Here is a 21,582-nt window from a genome sequence, read left to right on the forward strand (position 1 = left end):
CCTCCACGGTTTTGGATCTGGGTACCCTGTGTTAAGATTTTCTGTCTTAACTTACAACAGATTTAAATTTATTGATTTCAGAACAAAAAATCAACAGTATGATTTATCACAAAAGAGCATATAAAAATCAATTTCCTTTATGAATACATGATTAATTTATGTAAAGGGGTAGATAGTTTTGGGAGACAATATAAAGAGGGCATTTTATTGTCCCATTTAAAGGGTTACATCCCTTGTTTGTTATACTGATAAAGTTGACTATGATTGTGTAATGTAAATGTTTGTAAGGTAATCATTGAGTTTCATGATAAAGGTATTGGTTCCATCTGGTATTTTTTTTAAAGTACACACATTTCCTTTGAATTCATTTGAAATTAACAATTTTCGACATCTAAAATTTCATTGAAACAACCATCTCATCTCAAAATAATATTACAGTGTAAAAATATACAAGAAATTTTCTATAATATTCATTGTAGTCTTCATTAACATTATTTTACTGGGTAAAACAATTACTGTAAATCCAGAAATTATTGTGTGCATTCATTATTGCAATTTTTTTCAAAATACATTTAAATGCTGTTTTAATTTTTGCGATATTTAGAAAAATCCGGTTTAATTCATTTAAAAAGTTTCAAAATGCGAGTTTTAATTATTGCGATTATTACCCTGTTGCATTTTTCACAATAATTTCTGAATTAACAGTTATTGACATTAAAAAAATATATTTCATATTGGGTATTTTCTTTAAATTGTAAATTTAATATTTATTGTCAGGATTGGATTGTGTTTGAAATTGTTTGGCTCGTGTGAAGTTAAAGAGAAATGCGAAGAATAATATATTAGCCTTGGTGTGAATGAATTGTTTTAACATGGTTGCTAAATAAGATTATCACTGTGCTTAAACGGCTGTGGGTAACTTAAGTTACCCACAGCCCAAGATGGCGGACTCTAAACTCGTTGATATTTAATTCATACAAAATGTACCTTTTGATACGTTTATCATACAGAATGTAAATATTTATAGAATTATTGAATAAAGAAAAACTAACAATTACCATAAATTTGTTAATATAGAGTTCACTAAAGCGCAAGGCCAACTTTTAAAAATGCACAAGACATCCGTAACTTTTTAATTGAAACTAAGCAGACTGTCCGTAACTTTATTTTCAGATGTGAAACTTTTGATTTTAAGAATTATAATTTCAACAATTAGAAGACAATTAACATCATATTTGTAACCTTCACGGCCGTTTATACTACTCATTTAACACCAAATGTGATTTTCTTAACGCGTCATACTTACACCACAGAGGTTTTATGTGGGGTTTGTTACTCGATCCTGGTTAGATGTGCGTCTTATCGATGTTTTCGATTCGCACCATGGCTTTGTCATACTCTTTAAATTTTTTAGTTTAATTATCTGTTTGCGGTTTATTTTCACCTCTGTTTCTTTTTATGTGTATTTTGATGAATACTCTTTGACGCGGCTCGGTATTTATACATCCCACCAGTCAGTTATAGTGTTATGTTTTTTTTAATACGTTTCCGTGTATGTTTTTTTAAAATTTTTATTTCTCTTTTTATGTTATCAGGGATTGTTAAACTATTTAATTACCCTGTTGTCTTAGTTATTTATATTTTCATATACTTTTTTCTAATTGTTACACTATGTTAATTGCTCTATTCCTTTTATGTCACTGAATTTTAACTATTGTGTCTTTCAGTTTAGTTCAATTTAATGAAATTTAATGCAACTTGCATACAAGTGAAATATGCAGCTGTAAAACTAGGTTTTATACATTTTTAAAAAATGTCCTTTCTTCAAGTTTTTTCATTTACTGCAAATCTATAAAGTTCTAGCATCGAATGCAACAGGCCACTATAAATTCTAATCGAATCGTAATGTCATTAGACTTAAAATTAAGTGATGTTTTTTTTTAAAATCAATGGAAATGAATGTCTTTTGAATATAATCGTTTTTGGCTGAACCTTTGATAATTGTCATGTGATTGGGCAATTTTGGTCCCATCCCCCCCCCCTCCCCCAAAAAAATAAAAAAATCCCTGATTTACGCATGATCTATTCTTGTCATTGCTGGCAGAAAATCAGTTAGTGCATACATGCCACATGCATGTGTAAAAAAAATACTTGTGTAGTCTACTTGTTCAAAAATAAAAATCAACAATGATGTTTCAACAGATTATCTGCAATGGTAGGAAACCACCCTCCGAACTGGGCGATTTAAGTATCCCGACGTTAGAAAAAATCAGACCCGAGTTTAACAGATTTATCGTTATTTTTTCATATTTATTCCCAATTTTGTCTTCCATTCTCATTCAAATGAATTATCTCATACTAGAGATCTACTTCATTTCTGATTATGTATTTGATGCAATCTCTATCATAAGTAAAACATTACATCCACGTATGTCGATTCTTTGAAAGTTATGGACATTCCTATTGGTATAATGAAAAAAGTTACGGACAAGTTGTTTTTAAGTTACGGACAGCCTAAGCGTTTTTTCAAATCGTTCTGTGAACGTTTATTTTGTAGAATTTAATCACCTGTTAAGTTTAGGGGTCTCCCTAAACTATTAATACAACTTTTTAATTCAGTGGTTTAATTGATGCATCCGTGGTATTGTTATTCTATAGGAGAGAAGTCCCTAACCGACGCAAGGCAGCTCCATCTTGGGCTGTGGGTAACTTAAGTTACCCACAGCCGTTTAAGCACAGTGATTATGGAACGATTTTTTATTTGCTGTATCTTACAGGTGAAGGGAGCATGTTTAATTATATAGATATTTTGTATACTACTTATTTATTTATTTTGTTTGTATCACATGTATTTAATCTCGCTTTTAAAGATTGCATAATAACAAAAGTCATTTATTTGAAAGGCTTGAGTATAAATTTTAACTTCAATGATTCAAAAACATGTTCAGTAGAAAATATTGAAAAGGAGACCAAAGGTATTAAAAGAAAAATCATAACTCATAACTCTCAAAAAGTTACAAACAAAATCATGTTAAAGAAATGAAAAACGGGGAAAAGACCAAAGGACAAATACAACAATCTACAAAACACTACATTAAAAACTAAAGATTGAGCAATACAAAGCAGTGATGCCAGTCTATATTAATTGCTTAGTTTCAGGACATCATAATTTTTGTCCCAAAGATCAAATTTAGTTGCCATTACATGGAGAACTCAAGATCGAGCAGCAAAAACAGTAGATTATTATGAAAATAAGTAGATGTGGCATGATTGCAAATGAGATAAATATCCATTTGAGTTAAAATGATGTGGAAACACTAGCTCCTACGCCTCTCAAATATACAATATAAAGAAGAAGATGTTGTATGATTGCCATTGAGACAAGAGACCAAATGACACAAAATATAATAATAATTTGTCAATGTACAGCATTCAACAATGTGAAAAACCCATACCTTATAGTCAGCGTTAAAAGGCCCTGAAATGACAAATGTAAAACAATTTAAACAAGAAAACTAACCCCCTAATTTATGTACAAGAAATGAACAAATAAAAATAGGTTATACATCAACAAACGACAATCACTGAATTACAGGCTCCTTAAAAACTTGGGACAGGCACATACAAAATGTGGCAGAGTTAAACATGTGAAACAGTACAATATTAGAACAAACTTTACAAATCAGTTGGAAAAGTCATAACTCATAGGATGGATACAAAAATAAATATATTTAACAACAAGAATGTGTCCATAGTACAAGGATACCCCACTAGCACTATCATTTTCTATGTTCAGAGGACCATGAAATTGGGATCAAAAATCTAATTTGGCATTAAAATTAGAGATATCATATCATAGGGAAAATGTGTAGTAAGTTATAAGTTGATTGGACTTCAACTTCATCAAAAACTACCTTGACTAAAAACTTTAATCTGAAGCGGGACAGACGGAAGAATGAACGAACAAACGGATGCACAGACCATAAAACACAATGCCCATAAATTGGGCATAAAACAGAGCGGACACACATTTATGATCACCAGATAATAGTGTTCTCAATCATTCATATACGGAGAGAGAGGGGATAATTGAACATTGGTATTTGCCTTTTTCCACTCAGCATACAACAGTAAGAGTTAGTACTAACACGAACAAGTGTCCTGGTAGCTATAGGATAAAATGTCTTTCTTTTGTCCTGCTATCTTTTATACTAGCATGATAAAAATCCAACTAAGCGTGTAGGTTTATTATAAATCAGGATTCATAATTATACCAAACAGTTTCTCGTTCTGATATGAATATTTAATTTTTCACTGGACATCAATATATCCATCCATCCATTGAAACAGAGAGGTTGCATTTCGCGTAGGTTAAAAATCTCATTATTTTCACACTTTACTATTCAAATATAATTAGTTATTTGTTCTGTAACCTTGATAAATTATTTATTCAAAATATTGTTAATTTTCACAATTTAAAGTGCCAAAGCTACGTTTGTGTTGACTTAATATTTTACTTAAAATTATTGGAATTGTATAAATATATATTATGAAATATTTCGAGCAGTATTTATTTTAAAGTTAATTAAAGATAAGACAACAAAAGAAAAAGAAAATCAATCTGAAGAAAAGTTTTACCAAATTTCTCTTATAAATGTTTATTCTTGTGGAATATTTACCGCTTATTGAAAAGAGGGTTGAAATGTTGACTCATAAGGCTTATCAAAACAAACTCTTCTTTCTTATAATACTGCTATCAATGATGAGTTGATAACTTAACACAAAGATGTATGAAACTAATTATAGATTTTGGGAACGATTGTTCTACTGGTTGGTGTATTCGTTTACTTCAATGTTGACGTGAAGATCGTTGAGACAGAACTTTACATTAAACATGTTGAGTTTTGAATCATTCGAAACCTTCTGGTTGTTGTACCCTCTAGGTATTGGTTGTTTTATATGGCACAACCTTTCGTCATTGCGGTTTTACAAATCTCTTTAACTTCGTTTTTGATTTTGAAATTGATAATACGTGTCTTTAATGCTTTTTATTTGGACAAACGCACATCTGGATAATCATGACCCTCCTTTTACAAAATGTCCTGTGCCAAGTTAGGAATGTGGTAGTTGTTATTTACAGTCCGTTTTTATGTATGTTGGTCTTAGCTTTTCTTGTAGTTCAGTGTTTCTGTTGTTCTGTTATTCTCCTCCTATAGTTCATGTGTTTTCCTCGGTTTATAAAATAATTGAGTACGGAAATGAGGAACATGTGAAAAATACAACAAACCGACTAGAAGGCATGTTATAGTTGGTACCCGAATATGTTTTTGCTTAATCGAATTTTGATTATTGAACAGCGGTATACTACTGTTGCTTTTATTTATCAAATTGTCACCCAGCTGATAAATGTGATGAGTTTTTGTTTACACTATTACCAGTTACTGTATCTGCTTGGCAGCACATCTGACCAGTACCTTAACCTGTTATTTCTTAACACATACTGAAAGTCAATAACCATTGTATTGATTATTGCATCGAAACAGGTGAAAACAATGTATTTGATCATGCGGTATTTGCCTTCTGGTATATGAGTAAATTGAGCAATTTCGAGATTTGTCCTTCACATGAAATGTTCGTCAATTATGTGCGCCTTTATGACGTCATTTACTAGATAGAGGGGCTCGCCTGTATTTCTGCATACACAAGTTTTAAGTTTACCAGCACTATTTGTTTCAACGATACAATTTGTCTTTGTCCAACCTCAGGAGAAACATGTTTTGCGCGCTCTAAGAATATAGAATAAGAAGTAAAATCACAAAAATACTGAACTCAGAGGAAAATCTAATCGATAAGTCCATAATCACATGGCAAAATCAAATGACAAAACACATCAAAACCGAACGGACAAGAACTGTCATATTCCTGACTTGATACAGGCATTTTCAAATGTAGAAAATGGTGGATTAAACCTGGTTTTATAGCGCTAAACCTCTTACTTAGCCGTCTTATCTTTTTTCTACCATTACCTTCTGTCTATTTGCAACATATTCTTTCCTTCTAAGCTCAGTAGTCTTTCAGTATTGTCATAACATTCCAGCAGCAACTGTATATGAAATATGCATATAAACTCATCATAGATACCAGGATTTAAATTTTATGTGTACGCCAGACGCGAGTTTCGTCTACAAAAGACTCATCAGTGACGCTCGAATCAAAAAGTGTTAAACCATATACCTCTTTATAAGACATCACAGAACTTGCACTTCCTTGATGAAAATAGCTAGACGTTTTAGTCACTATCAGGATCGGGCATCACAAGTTTTGTTTTTGTTCTAATGTTCGCTGTTTGTAGTAACGGGTGTTTCGCTTTAAAAAATATCACCAATAACAAATCAAAGCTAAATATCTAATCATAAGTTGTGTTTTTCGTTTTCCCTTTTCCGTCCTCTAAAATCCCATTTAAAAAAACCGTATTTATTTTTTTCTAAAGGCGACACTAGTTGTGTCGTTTGTTTCCACTTATATTTGAGTGTGAATTCACATATATTATGATAAGACGTGTCGCGGTACTTTTCTATCCAAAATTCATGTATTTAGTTTTGATGTTATATTTGTTATTCTCATCGGATTTTGTCTAATGCTTTGTTCGTTTCTGTGTGTGTTATACATTTTAATGTTGTGTCGTTGTTCTCTTATATTTAATACGTTTCCCTCAGTTTTAGTTTGTAACCCGGATTTGCTTTTGGTTTCTATCGATTTATGAGTTTTGAACAGCGGTATACTACTGTTGCCTTTCTTTACCGATCTTGGAATATCATCAATCAATTTAAAAGATACACATCAAGATAAAAAAAAACAACTAAAACACATATAGTAAGTATTTTCTAAATCGTTGAAAAATATAGTATTAAGATACTAAGTGCTAATATAAAAATGTGTATGAACAGATCCGGGATCTTTAAAACATGTAAAGATTATTTATTTAAACCCGCATGTCAATTATATGAACCGATTCGAGCGTAGCGAACATTATAGTGTATCTATTCATAATAACAGTATCTTTAATAAATTCAATGTGTTAGACAGTCACAGTTTATTTACAATTAAATGTTATGTTGATAAAGTCGATGTAAGGTAAGCAATGTTGTTAAATATATAACCTATAAAATTGAAAATGGAAATGGGGAATGTGTCAAAGAAACAACAACCCGACCAAAGAAAAGACAACAGCCGAAGGCCACTAACGGGTCATCAATGCAGCGAGAAAATCCTGTACCCGGAGGCATGCTTCAGCTGCCATCGTTAAATATCTAACTAGCATTTTTACTATTGAAGACCACAATCATATTACAATATCTAAATCACAAAAATGAAGACCACAATCATATTACAATATCTAAATCACAAAAATGAAGACCACAATCATATTACAATATCTAAATCACAAAAACTGAAAGAAAAAAACCCTATATCAACTAGATACATGTTAAACACTTTGATTTTAATTTAACTAAATAAAGATATTGGGGATAATTGAAAATGCTACTGTATTAACATTAATACATATATGAACTATCTGCGGGGAAGCAATGTTGTAGTTGCAATATAACCTGTGTTTTTACGCATTGAGACCACAATTATATTTGCATATCGAAATTAAAGACTAGAAAGAAAACTATATCAACTAAATGTATATTAAACACTTTGATTGTTGTTACAGAACTTAAGTTTAACTTACAATATACAATACAGGAAAGGTGTACTGACATAAGTGGTCTATAAACACATTAACTCCAAATTGAGCTTTCGTTAGTAGAAGCCGGTTAACTCAACCGCCGGTTAACTCTGAACTCCGGTTAAATCTGAACCGCCGGTTAAATCTCAACCACCGGTTAACTCAACCGCCGGTTAGGTCAACTGCCAGTTACCATATCGATATAAATAGGGTGCAAAACATTTATCCACCATTTTGCCTCTGATGAAGGTCCTTTTTGGACCGAAACTGGTCAGGCTATAAAACATCACAAGGCGCTGTTAATTATGTGTATTGGTATATATACTATATTTTTATGCTTCAACTTAAAATATACTTTAAATACTTGTAAACACTACTGTATTAAGGTAGCACAATACAAAGATTTTTTTACTTCCAATCACTAACCTTTAAAATGCTGTAACTTTCTTATGTATGCATAGAAAATACTAAAAGAGGTATATATAGATAGATAAAAGATTACTCTTTTAAATCGTTGCAATATTTTTATTATGCAATCATTATGTAATCAATTATTATGTAATTAGTGGCAAAATCTGGGTACGTTCACTTGAATGAATTTAGCTCTATCATCTCTTTAACTATACAGAAAATTTTAACGGAATCTTAATCAACACATCATGGGCTTCAAAAGGGTGTCTCAGATTGTCTCTATGGTGTTCCATTCTCTCATAAATCTCTAATTAGTGTAGACATCCTAACCACATAAAAGAAGACAATGTTCAATTAGGTGTAACATTTGTTTTATTCATTCTATCGGAAATCTGAGACACCCTTTTGTAGATAATGGCCATAGGAATAACATATAATAAAATCATCCCTCTAGGGATACCTATGCAGAAGCTAATTTCATTTGAAAGTGGAAATTTGGTGAAAAATATTTTAGACACAGTTAACATTATAATTGGTTACATAATTGTTGCATAATACTATCATTGCATTTACTTGAAAGAGTGATCTGTTAGCTATCCAAAACTACCACTTTTATAAATTTTCAAGCATTAATAAGAAAGTTACAGCATTTTAAAACTTGGGAGTTGGAGTTATAAAATCTTTGTATTGTGCTACCTTAAGATAAATAAATATATATAAAAAACAATCTGTCATACAAGACAAGGTACAGATGAAAGGTATATTAATATTTGTACCTAACATTCTCATATGCTGACTTTGTCATTAATACAGTTTCGAGCAAAGCAATTTTTTAATTTAAATACTAGGAACTCCAATGGAAATACTTTTTATGATACATTTTTACAGCAGGTTTTCTTAAACTTCCGCAGCTCATTATATCACTCCGATTTTTTTGGTTCAATTTCCTGTTGTTCATTCTTAATACATATAAGGATATGTGGTTTGCCTACCAACGAAACAACTATTTAATAAAGTTAAAACGAAGAGGATGTAGGCAATTTTAGGCAGTAATACGGCCTTCAACAAGAAAAAAACCCGAATAACTGTATGTGTTGTGTTTTGTAGACTGTTGTTTGTCTTTTTGATTTTTAGCCATGGCGTTGTTAGTTTATGTTTGACTAATGAGTTTGAATATCCTTTGGTATCTTTCGTCCATCATCTGCACTCGCACCAATCTCTTTTCCTGAAACCTGTATTAAGATAAGGGAAATTGAAATGACTTTAACTGAGGGAACTGCCCATTAAGGATAACAGTAGTTTTTAATAACCACATTCTATGTATCCTCAGTAAACTACTAAGTCACTACTTTCGTTATAGTACAGCGGCTTTGTAAAAATTTGTGCACACCCTGCTACAAGTATGAAATTTGGAATAGACCTTACTCGACTATTTCTCTTTCATTTCAGATAGGGAGGCATTTGAAAAAAAATGCCTCACTTCCGGTAAAATCCAAAATGGCGGACATCATACTTAAATTAGCCCAATATCGAAGGCTAGTATGTGAAAAGGTGTTATTAACATGCTGCTATCATAATATTTGGTACAAACCTTTGTTTTGTACTACTTTTGGATATATGATATAGATAAGATGTCTTCAAAAACCCTACTTCCGTTAAATAATCAAACATGGCGGATATAGTACTACAATAAGCTTATTTTTAGGGAGGATAATTGAAATGTGTTTTAAAGTATTGCTACTATCATTATATTGTGCAGGAACCTTTCTTTGGTGCTTCTCATGGATATAATGTATAAGACAAATGTCTTTAAACCCTTACTTCCGGTAATATCCAATATGGCGGACATAGAAATATTGACAATTTTTCATTTTTATATTCAACTTTTTTCAAACTGTAAATAAAATGAATTTTTTGAGGTTGTCATTAAACTTTTGGCTTTAAGTCATCCTCAAAACCACTAATTCTATTCAGCTGCATATGTTTCAATACAAAATTAAAACTTCCGGTAAAAAATCAATATGGCGAAAATTACAAAGATGAGTCCTCAATCCATATATTCGATGTAGAGTTTTGGATAGATTGATTAAAACAAAATAAAATCACTAAAGTTGTTAAACATCTTTAGAATGACTTATTTATGGCCGCATATACATTTTTACTCACAATCGGAGAGCTTATTTTCTAAATTTACAAATATCGTGGTATTGTTTCCTACATTTATAATGTACAAGCTCCTGATAAGATTTAGAGGCCTCACAAAAGAGTTGTTGAAAAGGGTGCCATGTATAGTATTTTCCCCTTCACCTAGTTAGAAAAGGAACCAATACCAAGCTTGTTACTCATTCACATCCGCCATGGTATATTGCACGTTTTATATCGGATATGTTCCTTACGTCGTAACTACAATCCCCTTCCCGTTCATGAATGTGACCTATTGAATAAGACTATTTACCAGATTTGTTTTCACATAAGCAACACGACGGGTGTCACATGTGGAGCAGGATTTGCTTACCCTTCCGGAGCACCTGAGATCACCCCTAGTTTTTTGGTGGGGTTCGTGTTGTTTATTCTTTAGTTTTCTATGTTGTGTCATGTGTGCTGTTGTTTGTTTGTCTTTTTCATTTTTAGCCATGGCGTTGTCAGTTTGTTTTAGATTTATGAGTTTGACTGTCCCTTTGGTATCTTTCGTCCCTCTTTTACTTGCTGAAAAAGACTAGACCGAGTCGTGGGAATAGCCTCAATAAGTACTTCCTCTTCCAGAAACACATTTTTTTCTTGCTTCGTTAACCCCATTTGATAAGTTTGTTCGATCGAACAACAAAACCACGTATCGTTCTATCAATGCCATTGTCAAATCCATATCTGGTGATGTTGGCTGATCAATTATCATTCTAAATCACATCTTTAAACACCATCTATGTCACAAACGCAGTTCCTTTCCCAGCAAACGTGTAATATCTCAAAGCCTAGTGTATTTGAAAGGTCATGGATAGATATATATCTGAAGCTATTCCCACTTCCAAATGAAAGTCAAAGTTTTTCTGCCCCTAGGTCACTGAAAAGTGAAACCGCAATGACAGCAGCATCAGTATCGACTGTTCGAGTCATGACTCAGTTAAGTCTGTGTTTCACTGCATCCGACACATGCATCTTGATTCAAGTGTCAGCCTCTTTACGTGAACATGATGCTAAGCTTGAAACATCACCATGTGATGGATAGCACAGAACATCCTGAGTAATTGTTGCTACAACTACCTTTCCCTCAAAATCTATTGAGCAAGCTGTTGCGAATATAAACTGATTGCTAGAAAAGGAAAATAAGACTGCGGGGGAGACATTGATGGCATTTGAAGATGTGACTTTGACATAAAGAATGATGATTGATCAGTTTAAATCACCGAGGCTTAACTGTAAGATCACACAAACTTATCAGATGGGGTTAACATGGTTAACGAATCAAGAAAATAACTATTTGCGCAAAAGGGAAGACTAATTGAGGGTAAAACGTGCAGTATACTAAGGCAGGTGTTTAGGGGGACGAGCTTGGAATTGATTTTATGATATCCAGTTCAGGCGCTTATGAATGGCGAAGGGACAGAGAGGATAACTTTTAAATAACTCTTTATAGGCCTCATCATTATGTCAGAAGCTTGTACATTGTGGATGTACTTGGGAGTGCGGTTCAATGCCAAAACATGCTACATCCTAAGCATCAGAAACAAAAGCCATAAAATCTACAGTTTAAATGGACACATACCTATGCCTTTACCTACAAATTTCGGAAGACCTCAAATGGACCATCCACATATTAAACGTGGTAAAGAAAGTAAATTCAACACTAGGCTTTCAAAGAAGAAACTTGAAATGCTGCCCACAAGATTGCAAAAAACAGCTTACATCTCGCTCGTTGATCAACGATGGAATGTGGAGCCATAGTATGGGACCCCAACATGGTAACACACATAAATAAGCTAGAAAGGATACAACGTCAAGCGGCAAGATTTATCACCATAGGTTACAAGTCAAGAGAGAACGGGTGTATCTCCCATATGCCGGCCAAACTGGAACTACAAGACCTCCAGACAATTGCAAGACGAACAAGCTAGAAGTTGATATTTATGTACAAAGTGGTTTCGGGGCTGATTCCTGCTATTGAACTAGACGAATTTCTCCAAAAAGCACGTCCTAAGAGAAACATAACTGCAAAGAAGTTCGAAGAATACCACGCAACAAATATTGTGGAAAAGCAAGTAAAGAATCACTCTAAGTGTTTTGACATTCCGCTAAGCAAAACACCACAATACTCAAACTCATTCTTTGTGAAGATAGTGATCGCGTCGAATCAACAAGACGACCCTGTAGTGCGCACATCAAGCGTATAGAGCGTCAAATCTGCTCTTACTCCTCGTCAATATATCGGCGGCGCTCTCTCAAACCGTTATATTAAAGTCAGAATTGGTATTGACAACGCATTCATACAGATACAGATACAGAGGATGTCGCGGTCGTTGTTAATGTGGAAAATCGGGTCTCCCTAGCACCGTTTTGTTTACATGTGGTGGTGACTGTGAAAAAACATGTATTTTCAGCCAAATAGTAATAATTTGAAAAATGTTTTAGTACTATAGTAATTTTATTTTGTTTTAACCAATCTATCTAAAACTCTAAATCAAAGATATGTATTGAGGACTCATTTTTGAAATTTCCACCCTATTGGTTTTTTTTAATACCGGAAGTGTGATTTAAAAATTTACATTAGAAAAAAAAAATAGTGGTTTTGAGGATAACTAGAAGCCAATAGTATAATGACAAGCAAAAAAAAAAAACCAACAAAAAACATTTTCTTTACATTTTGAAAAAAGTTGAATATTAAAATACAAAATTGATATTTCTATGTTCGCCATTCTAAATTTTCAGAAGTAAGGTTTTTAAAGAGATATGTCTTATACATTGTATACATTAGAGGCACAAAAGAGAGGTTCCTGTCCAGTGTAATGATAGTAGCAATACTTTAAAACACATTTCAATTACCCTCCCTAAGAAAAAGCTTATTCTAGTACTATATCCGCCATGTTGGATTTTACCGAAAGTAGGGTTTTTGAAGACATCTTATCTATATCATATATTTAAAAGTAGTACAAAACAAAGGTTGATACCAGATATTATGTTAGTAGCATGATGATAACACCTTTTCACTTAATAGCCTTCGATATAGGGCTGATTTAAGTATGATGTCCGCCATTTTAGATTTTTCCGGAAGTGAGGCATTTTTTTTCAAATGCCTCCCTATCTGAAATGAAAGAGTAATAGTTGAGGAAGATCTATGCCAAATTTCATGCTTGTAGCAGGATGTGCACAATTCGTCTGAAATATGCTTGTAGCCGCCGGACTATTAACAAAGTTATTAAAAACCTAAATTAAGTGTCAAAAAGATATATTGATTTGCAAATACGACAGTAAAGCTATGTGTCATGTGACCTTTTTTTGTTACAAATGTGGATCGACTGACTATTTCGGACAACATTACTACATTTGCGCACACTGGTTATTGACAATTTTCTCTGATAACTGTATTGCAAAAAGTAAAATAACAAAAATTCCGAACACTGAGGAAAATTCAAAACAGAACGTTCCATATCAAATGACAAAATCAAAAGCTCAAACAATCAAACGAATAGATACTAACCGTCACATTCTTGGTATGTTTCATACCAAGCTTAAACTCTGACAGTCGCCTACAATTCTATATCATTGACTACGATATGTGAACAAATCAAACAGACACAATAGGTAACAATGTCAAAAATAGGGGTTCAGCAGTCAACATTGTGTTAAAATCTTACGTGTTAGGCAGACAAATGGTAATTTTAACCAAAGTTTTAGCAAAATCGATTTGATGAGTATTGTTTACCTTGGTTATTAAAACAATAGGATCAGGATTTTCTTTAACATTGTAGTTATAATTATAAAAGAAATCAACAGTAAAATTCCTTTTTTTTTCTGTTAAATTCCCTCGTTTAATATTTTATTGCTAACAGTATAACCAGTATTACCGCCAAAATAATATAAAAATCATAAATAGTCTTTGTGTTATGTATTTTTACTTTGAAGAAAACCTAGCGAACATATGTAATGTATATTTGATTTCTTTTTGTCTTTGGAACACCATTTTAGTTAGGTTTGTAATATATACCTTCTCACGTATCTGTCGATTTCATTGAGTACAAGCGATACACTGAGTTCAAATACTAGAACATTTACGCTAGAAGAACTTTAGAAGCAATCTCAAATATTGGTATATAATGAGCATTTACCTGCGGGAAAAAGTCGGATTTAGACTCTATCCTCAAACAAAATAGAGAAACAAATCATCAATTGTATTCAAAGGTACCAGATATATAATTTGAAAAGTCGGACGTTAGTCTACATAAGGCTCATCAGTGACACACAGGTCAAAATAGTTAGAAAGCAACACAAGTATAAGGCTGAAGAGCACTGAGGAACCAACATTCTAAAATGTTGTGCCAAATACGGCTAAGGTTATTTATGTCTGGGATAAGAAAATCTTGCGAATAATTCATTAGTCTTAAACATGTTAAATGACATAATGATAGCAACAGATATGTTTAATTACAGGATATTACACAATATTGTTCTTCTATCCAACAGATATTAATGATTTGTGATGAGAATCCGACCTATTAGAAAGAAGTACATATTTAGCCTCATTCTACTAGCTTTGTTTTCACTTATACTGGTCATAACACAGTTACCAAGTAAGTTTAGAATTACATTTTATTGAAATCATTATTGCATTTAACGAAACATCTTTTAATTTAAGAATGAAATAAATATAACGATTTCAAAAGTAGAATACCAAGTTATTACTGATAGAGTACATCGACTTTTAAATGACTTTGTTTATCTATTAGAAATATGAAAAAGTTAAACAACCTTGGAAAATATTTACACTCTGCAGGAATTACACGTTATTGTTATATACTCAAATGTTTTTGTTTGTTGAATATGTTTGCATGTAATACTCCGCCTCATTCATTCATCATTTGTATAGGCATGATATATTAGGATGTATATTGTTCATTGAATATTTGTATTACGTAAATTCAATAAGCTGTATTTGCTAACGGAAAAGAGTATTATTATAGAATGCTTTACCTTTAAAGTAGACATACTTTTGACGTATATTTTGTTTGATTAACCTGTCCAGAACACATAACTCATTATATATTTCATGATTAAAATGTGTATGCCAGATGAACGTTTCGTCTAGAAAAGACACGTCGTGACGCTGAAATCATAAATAGCCAAAGTATAGTAAAGAATTGAAGAGTTCTGCGAAACTGAATTGTCGATAAATGTAATATCATTTTTTTGTTAAAATGGTGAATGCATTTATCACAATCAATTTGAAGTACAAAACAACACTGATACTCATGTATATGTTTTAAGGGAATATATACAACGGTTTGAATATGATACAATAAGATATAAAAAATCTGACAATTCCAAAGGCAAAAGAACGTAAAAACTATAATCGACCCCCTTAAAGTACAGTATACAAAGCACAACCTCCAAAACTATTTATTGTGAAATACAAACCATTATAACGTAAAATCATAAAAATACCAAACTCCGAGGAAACAAGTCCCCTATCAAATTGCAAAATCAAAAGATCTAAAACATCAAACTTAAATCAACTGTCATATTCCTGACTTGATACAGGCATTTGCTTATGTAGAAAATATAAACTGTTTGTAAATCAGATGGTCGAAAAGGTATGTTTTGAATACAAACTGAGAGTTTGAGTTAATACTGTGTACATTGTTTTGGCTGCTAATTTCTAAATTAATGACATTTAATTCAATATATATTTTCAGGCATTGAACAAGATAATCGGAATTCTGAAAAAATAGATATTCAACAAAAACTTTTGACCGCTTATGGTTCTGTTACAACAACAAGAGGTTTAATTTCAAAAAGAGACACGAAAAGTGTGCATACACCGTTGAACAAAATAAAATCTAACAAGCCTGCAGCAAAAGTGAACGTCAAACAACAAAGACTGTCGCAAGGAATCATCATACGTGGTGGGCGACGTTTTATCAGATCTGGTGGTTCACTAAGTTTAGATTTGAGAAGACAACCTGCCTTTTTCGCTGACGAATTAGACCCAACAACAGACTGGTGGAAGGCATTTATAGAACTTGCAGAGTATTTATTAATAATTAAAAAAGCAACAATTTACTTCAACTTTGTTTGCCAAGTTATCTAGGCATGCGCATCTCGAGTTAAAAGGTATTAAACTACAAATATGTAAATTAAATAATAAATAATGATTGTCATTTCTCAAGGGATATACAGTTGAATTCTGTACACTAGGTGGAACAATATTGCATAGATAATTCGTAGTCCTTTAGATTCTGGTCAAAATTCTGATTCTGATCCTTGCACATACTCACATAAAATTTATTAAAAAAAATGATATATAAATTTCAGTGATTTGAAATCTGTTAAAAAGGATTTTCGATGTGCTTATATGAAGTCACGTGGTAACTGGTGGGACTGTAACTCATATCAATATAAAATACACGAAGAAAGACCGTGCTTAGTGTATTCCTTCGGGTATGTAAAGACGAAATGTATATATGGATGATTATCGAATTAAATACACATATTTCATATCCAGAAATCAATGCAACATCATGACACCTTCACCTAATGACTCGTACACACTTTTTTTTCGAATTGAATTCACACACTTTTTTTTTCTAATTCGTATCGAATTCGAGTTTACTAATAGGCATTAGACTGTGGTGTGGACACTTTCTGATTTAACTGGAATAAAATTATAATAAATGAAATTCATAATGCGACTAAAAGTTAACGTCGTTCTAACAGTAAAGCGGATTTTATGCGCATTCCAACTCTAATTATAATTTACGTTCGGACGTAAAACGTTTCGAATGCGAATTAAACTACTTCGAAACCGTTAGTGCAAATGAAATTCGTATTACGTGTGAACGCAGCATTAGAACAAATCTCTCCTTATAATATATGATATGTTCGCCCAATAATGATGTAACTAAAAAGGATAACAAATCATGAAAAGGCATTTGGCAGTTGAACAGATGACGATGACCATCATAAAGCGATTCATCCGAACGGAAACAACACAGAGACAAAAAGCGAACAATCATCTTTTATGTTTATTTCTTTGTACCAAAAAGGTCTAATGCTCCTATACATATAAAAATTTAACACATTCCCACACGTATTACATAACAACTTATTGGTAAGAAAATATTTTTGAAACACTGCCTTGTTCAAAATTTTAAAATACGATTCATACATAAGGAAATAATGCTATACATTTGGTGCTTCCAAACGCTCAACTATATGTACGCTAAAGCTCCAAATTGTAACACCAGAGATGTATAAATATCTAAATATTATCCATTTTTTTATTTTAGAATTGGAAACGACTTCCGGTTTGACGATGCAATGGCAACACTTGGATGTGAAGTTCACTCGTTTGATCCAAGGTAGTTGCATGCTTATAGTTGGTTTATTTTTAAAATGAGTTATTCTCATACTTTTTAAAGCTTTAAACAACTGGAGTGGAAACTTTGAAATCGATAACTGAGCTATGCCTTAATTTTAGATGGATAAGTGTTCATGTAAAGACAAAAATAAAAAAAAAAAACATTAGCAGATCGGCGAATCATTCGCGTTAAATATCGAAAAATGGTAGCTAAGTATAGCTGAAAACGTTTTAAAATGTCTAAAGTCTGGAAGCGATTTCACCAAGAAGGGATTATTAAAAACAAGAATGTGTCCCCAGTACACGGATGCCCCATCCGCACTATCATTTTCTATATTTAGTGGACCGTGAAAATGGGGGAAAATCTCTACTATGGCATTAAAATTAGAAAGAACATATCAAAAAGAACATGTGTACTAAGATTCAAGTTGATTTGACTTCAACTTCGTCTAAAACTACCTCGACCAAAAACTTTAACCAAACTTTAACCTGGAGCGGGACAGACGGACGAACGTACAGACCAGAAAACATAATGCCCATAAATGGGCCATAAAAACAGTTATCGAGTATAGTAATGTTTCGAATGTTATAGAAGAAAAAGTATTGCAGTTTTTGTTATGAAGGCTTTTAAAGAACTGAATACAAAATATTGCATCTTATAAACTTAACGTGTAATTATGATCACTGTTGAATATATGAGAAAGATACCAAAACCATAATTTAGCAATATACAGAAGGTTTGGGGCATTAGCTTGCAGGCTTCGGTTTCTGGAATACCAAAAGACCACTCAAAATCTATTTCAAACTAAATTCATTATGTTTAGTTATTTGTTTTTATGCCCCATTTATGGCTATTATGTTTTCTGGTCTGTGCGTCCGTTCGTCCATCTGTTCGTCCGTCAGTCTGTCCCGCTTCAGGTTTAAGTTTTTGGTTGAGGTAGTTTTTGATGAAGTTGAAGTCCAATCAACTTGAAACTCAGTACACATGTTCCCTACGATATGATGTTTCTAATTTTAATGCCAAATTAGAGAATTAATCCCATTTTCACCTTCCACTGAACATGGAAAATGATAATGCGGATCGGGCATCCGTGCACTGGGGACACATTCTTGTTAGAAATTAAATCTATCATGTATATCCAATTATAAACGCTTTAGCTTAAAACTTCAAGAAACTGTGATACATGTGTCATAAAAAATAGGCCATCAGAAACGGAATAAAAGCACAATATGTATCGAAAAAAGTAAAATCACAAAAATACCGAACTCCGGGGAAAATTCAAAACGGAAAGTCCCTATCTAATGGCAAATCGAATGATAAAACACATCAAACGAATGGACAACAACTGACTTGGTACAAGCATTTACAGTACCATATGATTTTATATTTGGAAGTGAGGTCTGACGGATTGAGGGATAAGTGTAAAATATATGAATCGGCCAACAGGTAGATAGTTATACATTGGAGGGATCGATTTATATGGCAACTTGAGAGAAAGATAATGGGTATAACCAATTAGACAACTATCCACTAAACTGTAGATTCATTATTTTCGTGGGTATCAATTTCGTGGATTGAGGAAAACTTCGTGGATATTTGATTTCCTTGTTTTATCAATCTTTGCAAACAAAGCCTAGAGAAAATTTGTAATTCGTTGAAGATTTGACTTCGTGATACAATTGTATCCATGAGAGGCACGGAAATTGGTATACAACGAATAATTGTGAATTCACAGTATCCAACTTGTGTGGATCTTTGGGAGCTACCACTTGATTTTTAGGGGGGTGATGAACAATTTGTACTGCATTTGTTTTTAGTTGTGATCTCTGTTCTGTTTTTTTATTATTCACTCGGTCTTGCCTTTTTTTTAAATTTTATTCTGACCTTTTTTACATAAAAAGTCATTCTTCCTTTTTTAATCAAAACTCCTGTCCTGCCTCTTTTTTAAATGTCATCCACCCCACCCTCTGGCCTCTACACTCTATACATTTCAAAGTGTAGCTCCCTAGCAACCATATTTAAATTCAATGAACGAGATTGATACATGAGCAAGTCCTCATATAGTTGATGTGTTTCTTCAGTTTTGGTTTGATGTGACCCGAAATTGTGTTCACTTAATCAACCTTGAACAGAGGTAAACTACAGTAACTGTTGCCTGTATTTACCATTTAGTCAGCCATAAAAGCCTCGACACGACAAAATGTGCTATAATCAAAAAACAAATTCACATTTGAACACTATATTTTTCTATTCAATTAATTTCAATGCTTGTGGACTATAGACTTAATAATAGTCAGAAGTCATATAGCTGTAACCCAATCGTTTGATGAGTTTGAGCCTTTGCCATTTATTTACGGACTTTCTGTTTTGGTTTATCCCAGAAGTTCGATATTTTTGTTATTTTACTTTCTAGATGTCTTGTGGATTTTGTTGTCAAATTGCTAAATTTTGGTTTCTTAAACATTTCTTTAAATTCAAATCTAACAGTAAAATGCGACTATTATTTCAGTATGAATGTCAGTGAATATACAAGAGAAAGTGGTGTGTTTTTTCACACGTTTGGAATAGGGAGTCAAAACGATGATTCATTTACTCCAAGGACAAACGAATATATAAGAAAAGAACAGAAAAGCACATGGAAGCTTAGAAAATTGTCAACAACCCTTTCTAATCTTGGCCATCAAAATGTAAGTACATTTATATTACTTTATTGTGATTATATATCAATAATTTAATTCTGCATGTATATCAAACGCGTTTTTTTTAGGAACGTTCCATTAGTTATAATTGCAGTGTTTAACAAGCAAGCTAACCAAAGATATTACCTTTAGCTACATACTTATTGTAATCGGCTGTAATGATTGCGTTGATCTTTGTATTGTTCTGACTATTTAAAAATTATTGTAAAGTATGGTTGAGAAAAATACTGACAAATAATAGAAAGTGTACCAAAAGTACTCGCAATTCATTTATCAAACATAAAGCCGATTTGAAAAAATAATACTTCTTTTGAAATCTTGCTAATTTTCATTTTTCTTTCAATATCTTGCCGAGTTTCTTTCTTTATCTTACCAGTTTTCATTTTCTTTATCAAGCTACATCTCACTGATTATGTTTTTTGCTTTTCTTTATCATGTTAATACATGCATCTTACAGATTCTCATGTTTTCTTTTCATTTTACTTCTTACTGACTCTAGCTTTTCTTTTTTTTTCCTATTTACATGCCGTAGATTTTTTTTAAATCAACTTTCTTTGTACAATGATGATTTTCAATTTTGACCTTCAGATGACTCTAGACATACTTAAACTGGACATTGAAGGTTATGAGTGGGACGTATTAGAAAACATTGTACAAGAAGGTCTTCTGTCAAAGATAAAACAATTAGAAGTCGAATACCACATATTCCCAGACTTTCCAAAGAGAGAAAAGTACGTAGATGTGCTGAAAACTTTTCAGTCTTTGTGGAAGCTTAATTTCAGACGATATTACAAATTTGTCCATCAGTTTACACCGAATGAAAATATGGCACATTTGCAGGCAGATGTTGCGTACGTGAATGGTTATTAATCCACCTTGTACTCGAATGCATTTGACAAAACTGTTTAAATATTGCATTTGCTACGAACTTTTTTTATATGGCATGTTAACAAAACTTTCCCCAAAATATGTTTATATCATGTTGTTATTTATTATAGAATAGCTAGATATTAAAATATATATTTATTTTATAATGTCCGTTGTTAAAATTATTTTCTTTTTTTTTACATGTTGAAAGAGGGGTTATACTATTAGTTACATATAAATATGGAGATGTGGAATGATTGCCAATGAGACAACACTCGGAAAGATACTAAAGTAACACATAATT

General features: G+C 32.4%; 1 protein-coding gene across 2 annotated transcripts; it reads left to right on the forward strand.

The window, feature by feature from the left end:
* The first annotated feature begins 7,055 nt into the window (after positions 1-7,055).
* Positions 7,056-21,445, forward strand: LOC139527147 (uncharacterized). Of its 2 annotated transcripts, none has more exons than XM_071322427.1 (7): positions 7,056-7,134; positions 14,819-14,925; positions 16,048-16,381; positions 16,667-16,792; positions 17,641-17,712; positions 20,222-20,399; positions 21,000-21,445. In XM_071322427.1, exons 2-7 carry the CDS (start codon positions 14,835-14,837, stop codon positions 21,279-21,281), a joined length of 1,083 nt encoding a protein of 360 aa, XP_071178528.1. In that variant the 5' UTR covers positions 7,056-7,134; positions 14,819-14,834; the 3' UTR covers positions 21,282-21,445. The 2 variants fall into 2 exon arrangements, with proteins under 2 accessions (XP_071178528.1, XP_071178527.1); XM_071322426.1 differs by having other exon boundaries at positions 7,073-7,134; positions 14,786-14,925.
* Positions 21,446-21,582: the final 137 nt, after the last annotated feature.

The sequence above is a fragment of the Mytilus edulis genome, chromosome 6 (assembly GCF_963676685.1).
Source record: "Mytilus edulis chromosome 6, xbMytEdul2.2, whole genome shotgun sequence".
Lineage (NCBI taxonomy): Eukaryota > Metazoa > Mollusca > Bivalvia > Mytilida > Mytilidae > Mytilus > Mytilus edulis.

Coding starts and splice junctions, on each gene's coding strand:
- LOC139527147 (XM_071322427.1), top strand. CDS start 14,835: ATGAGAATCCGACCTATTAGAAAGAAGTACATATTTAGCCTCATTCTA. Junction 16,382..16,666: donor GCATTTATAGAACTTGCAGA/GTATTTATTAAT, acceptor TATAAATTTCAG/TGATTTGAAATCTGTTAAAA. Junction 17,713..20,221: donor GTTCACTCGTTTGATCCAAG/GTAGTTGCATGC, acceptor CTATTATTTCAG/TATGAATGTCAGTGAATATA.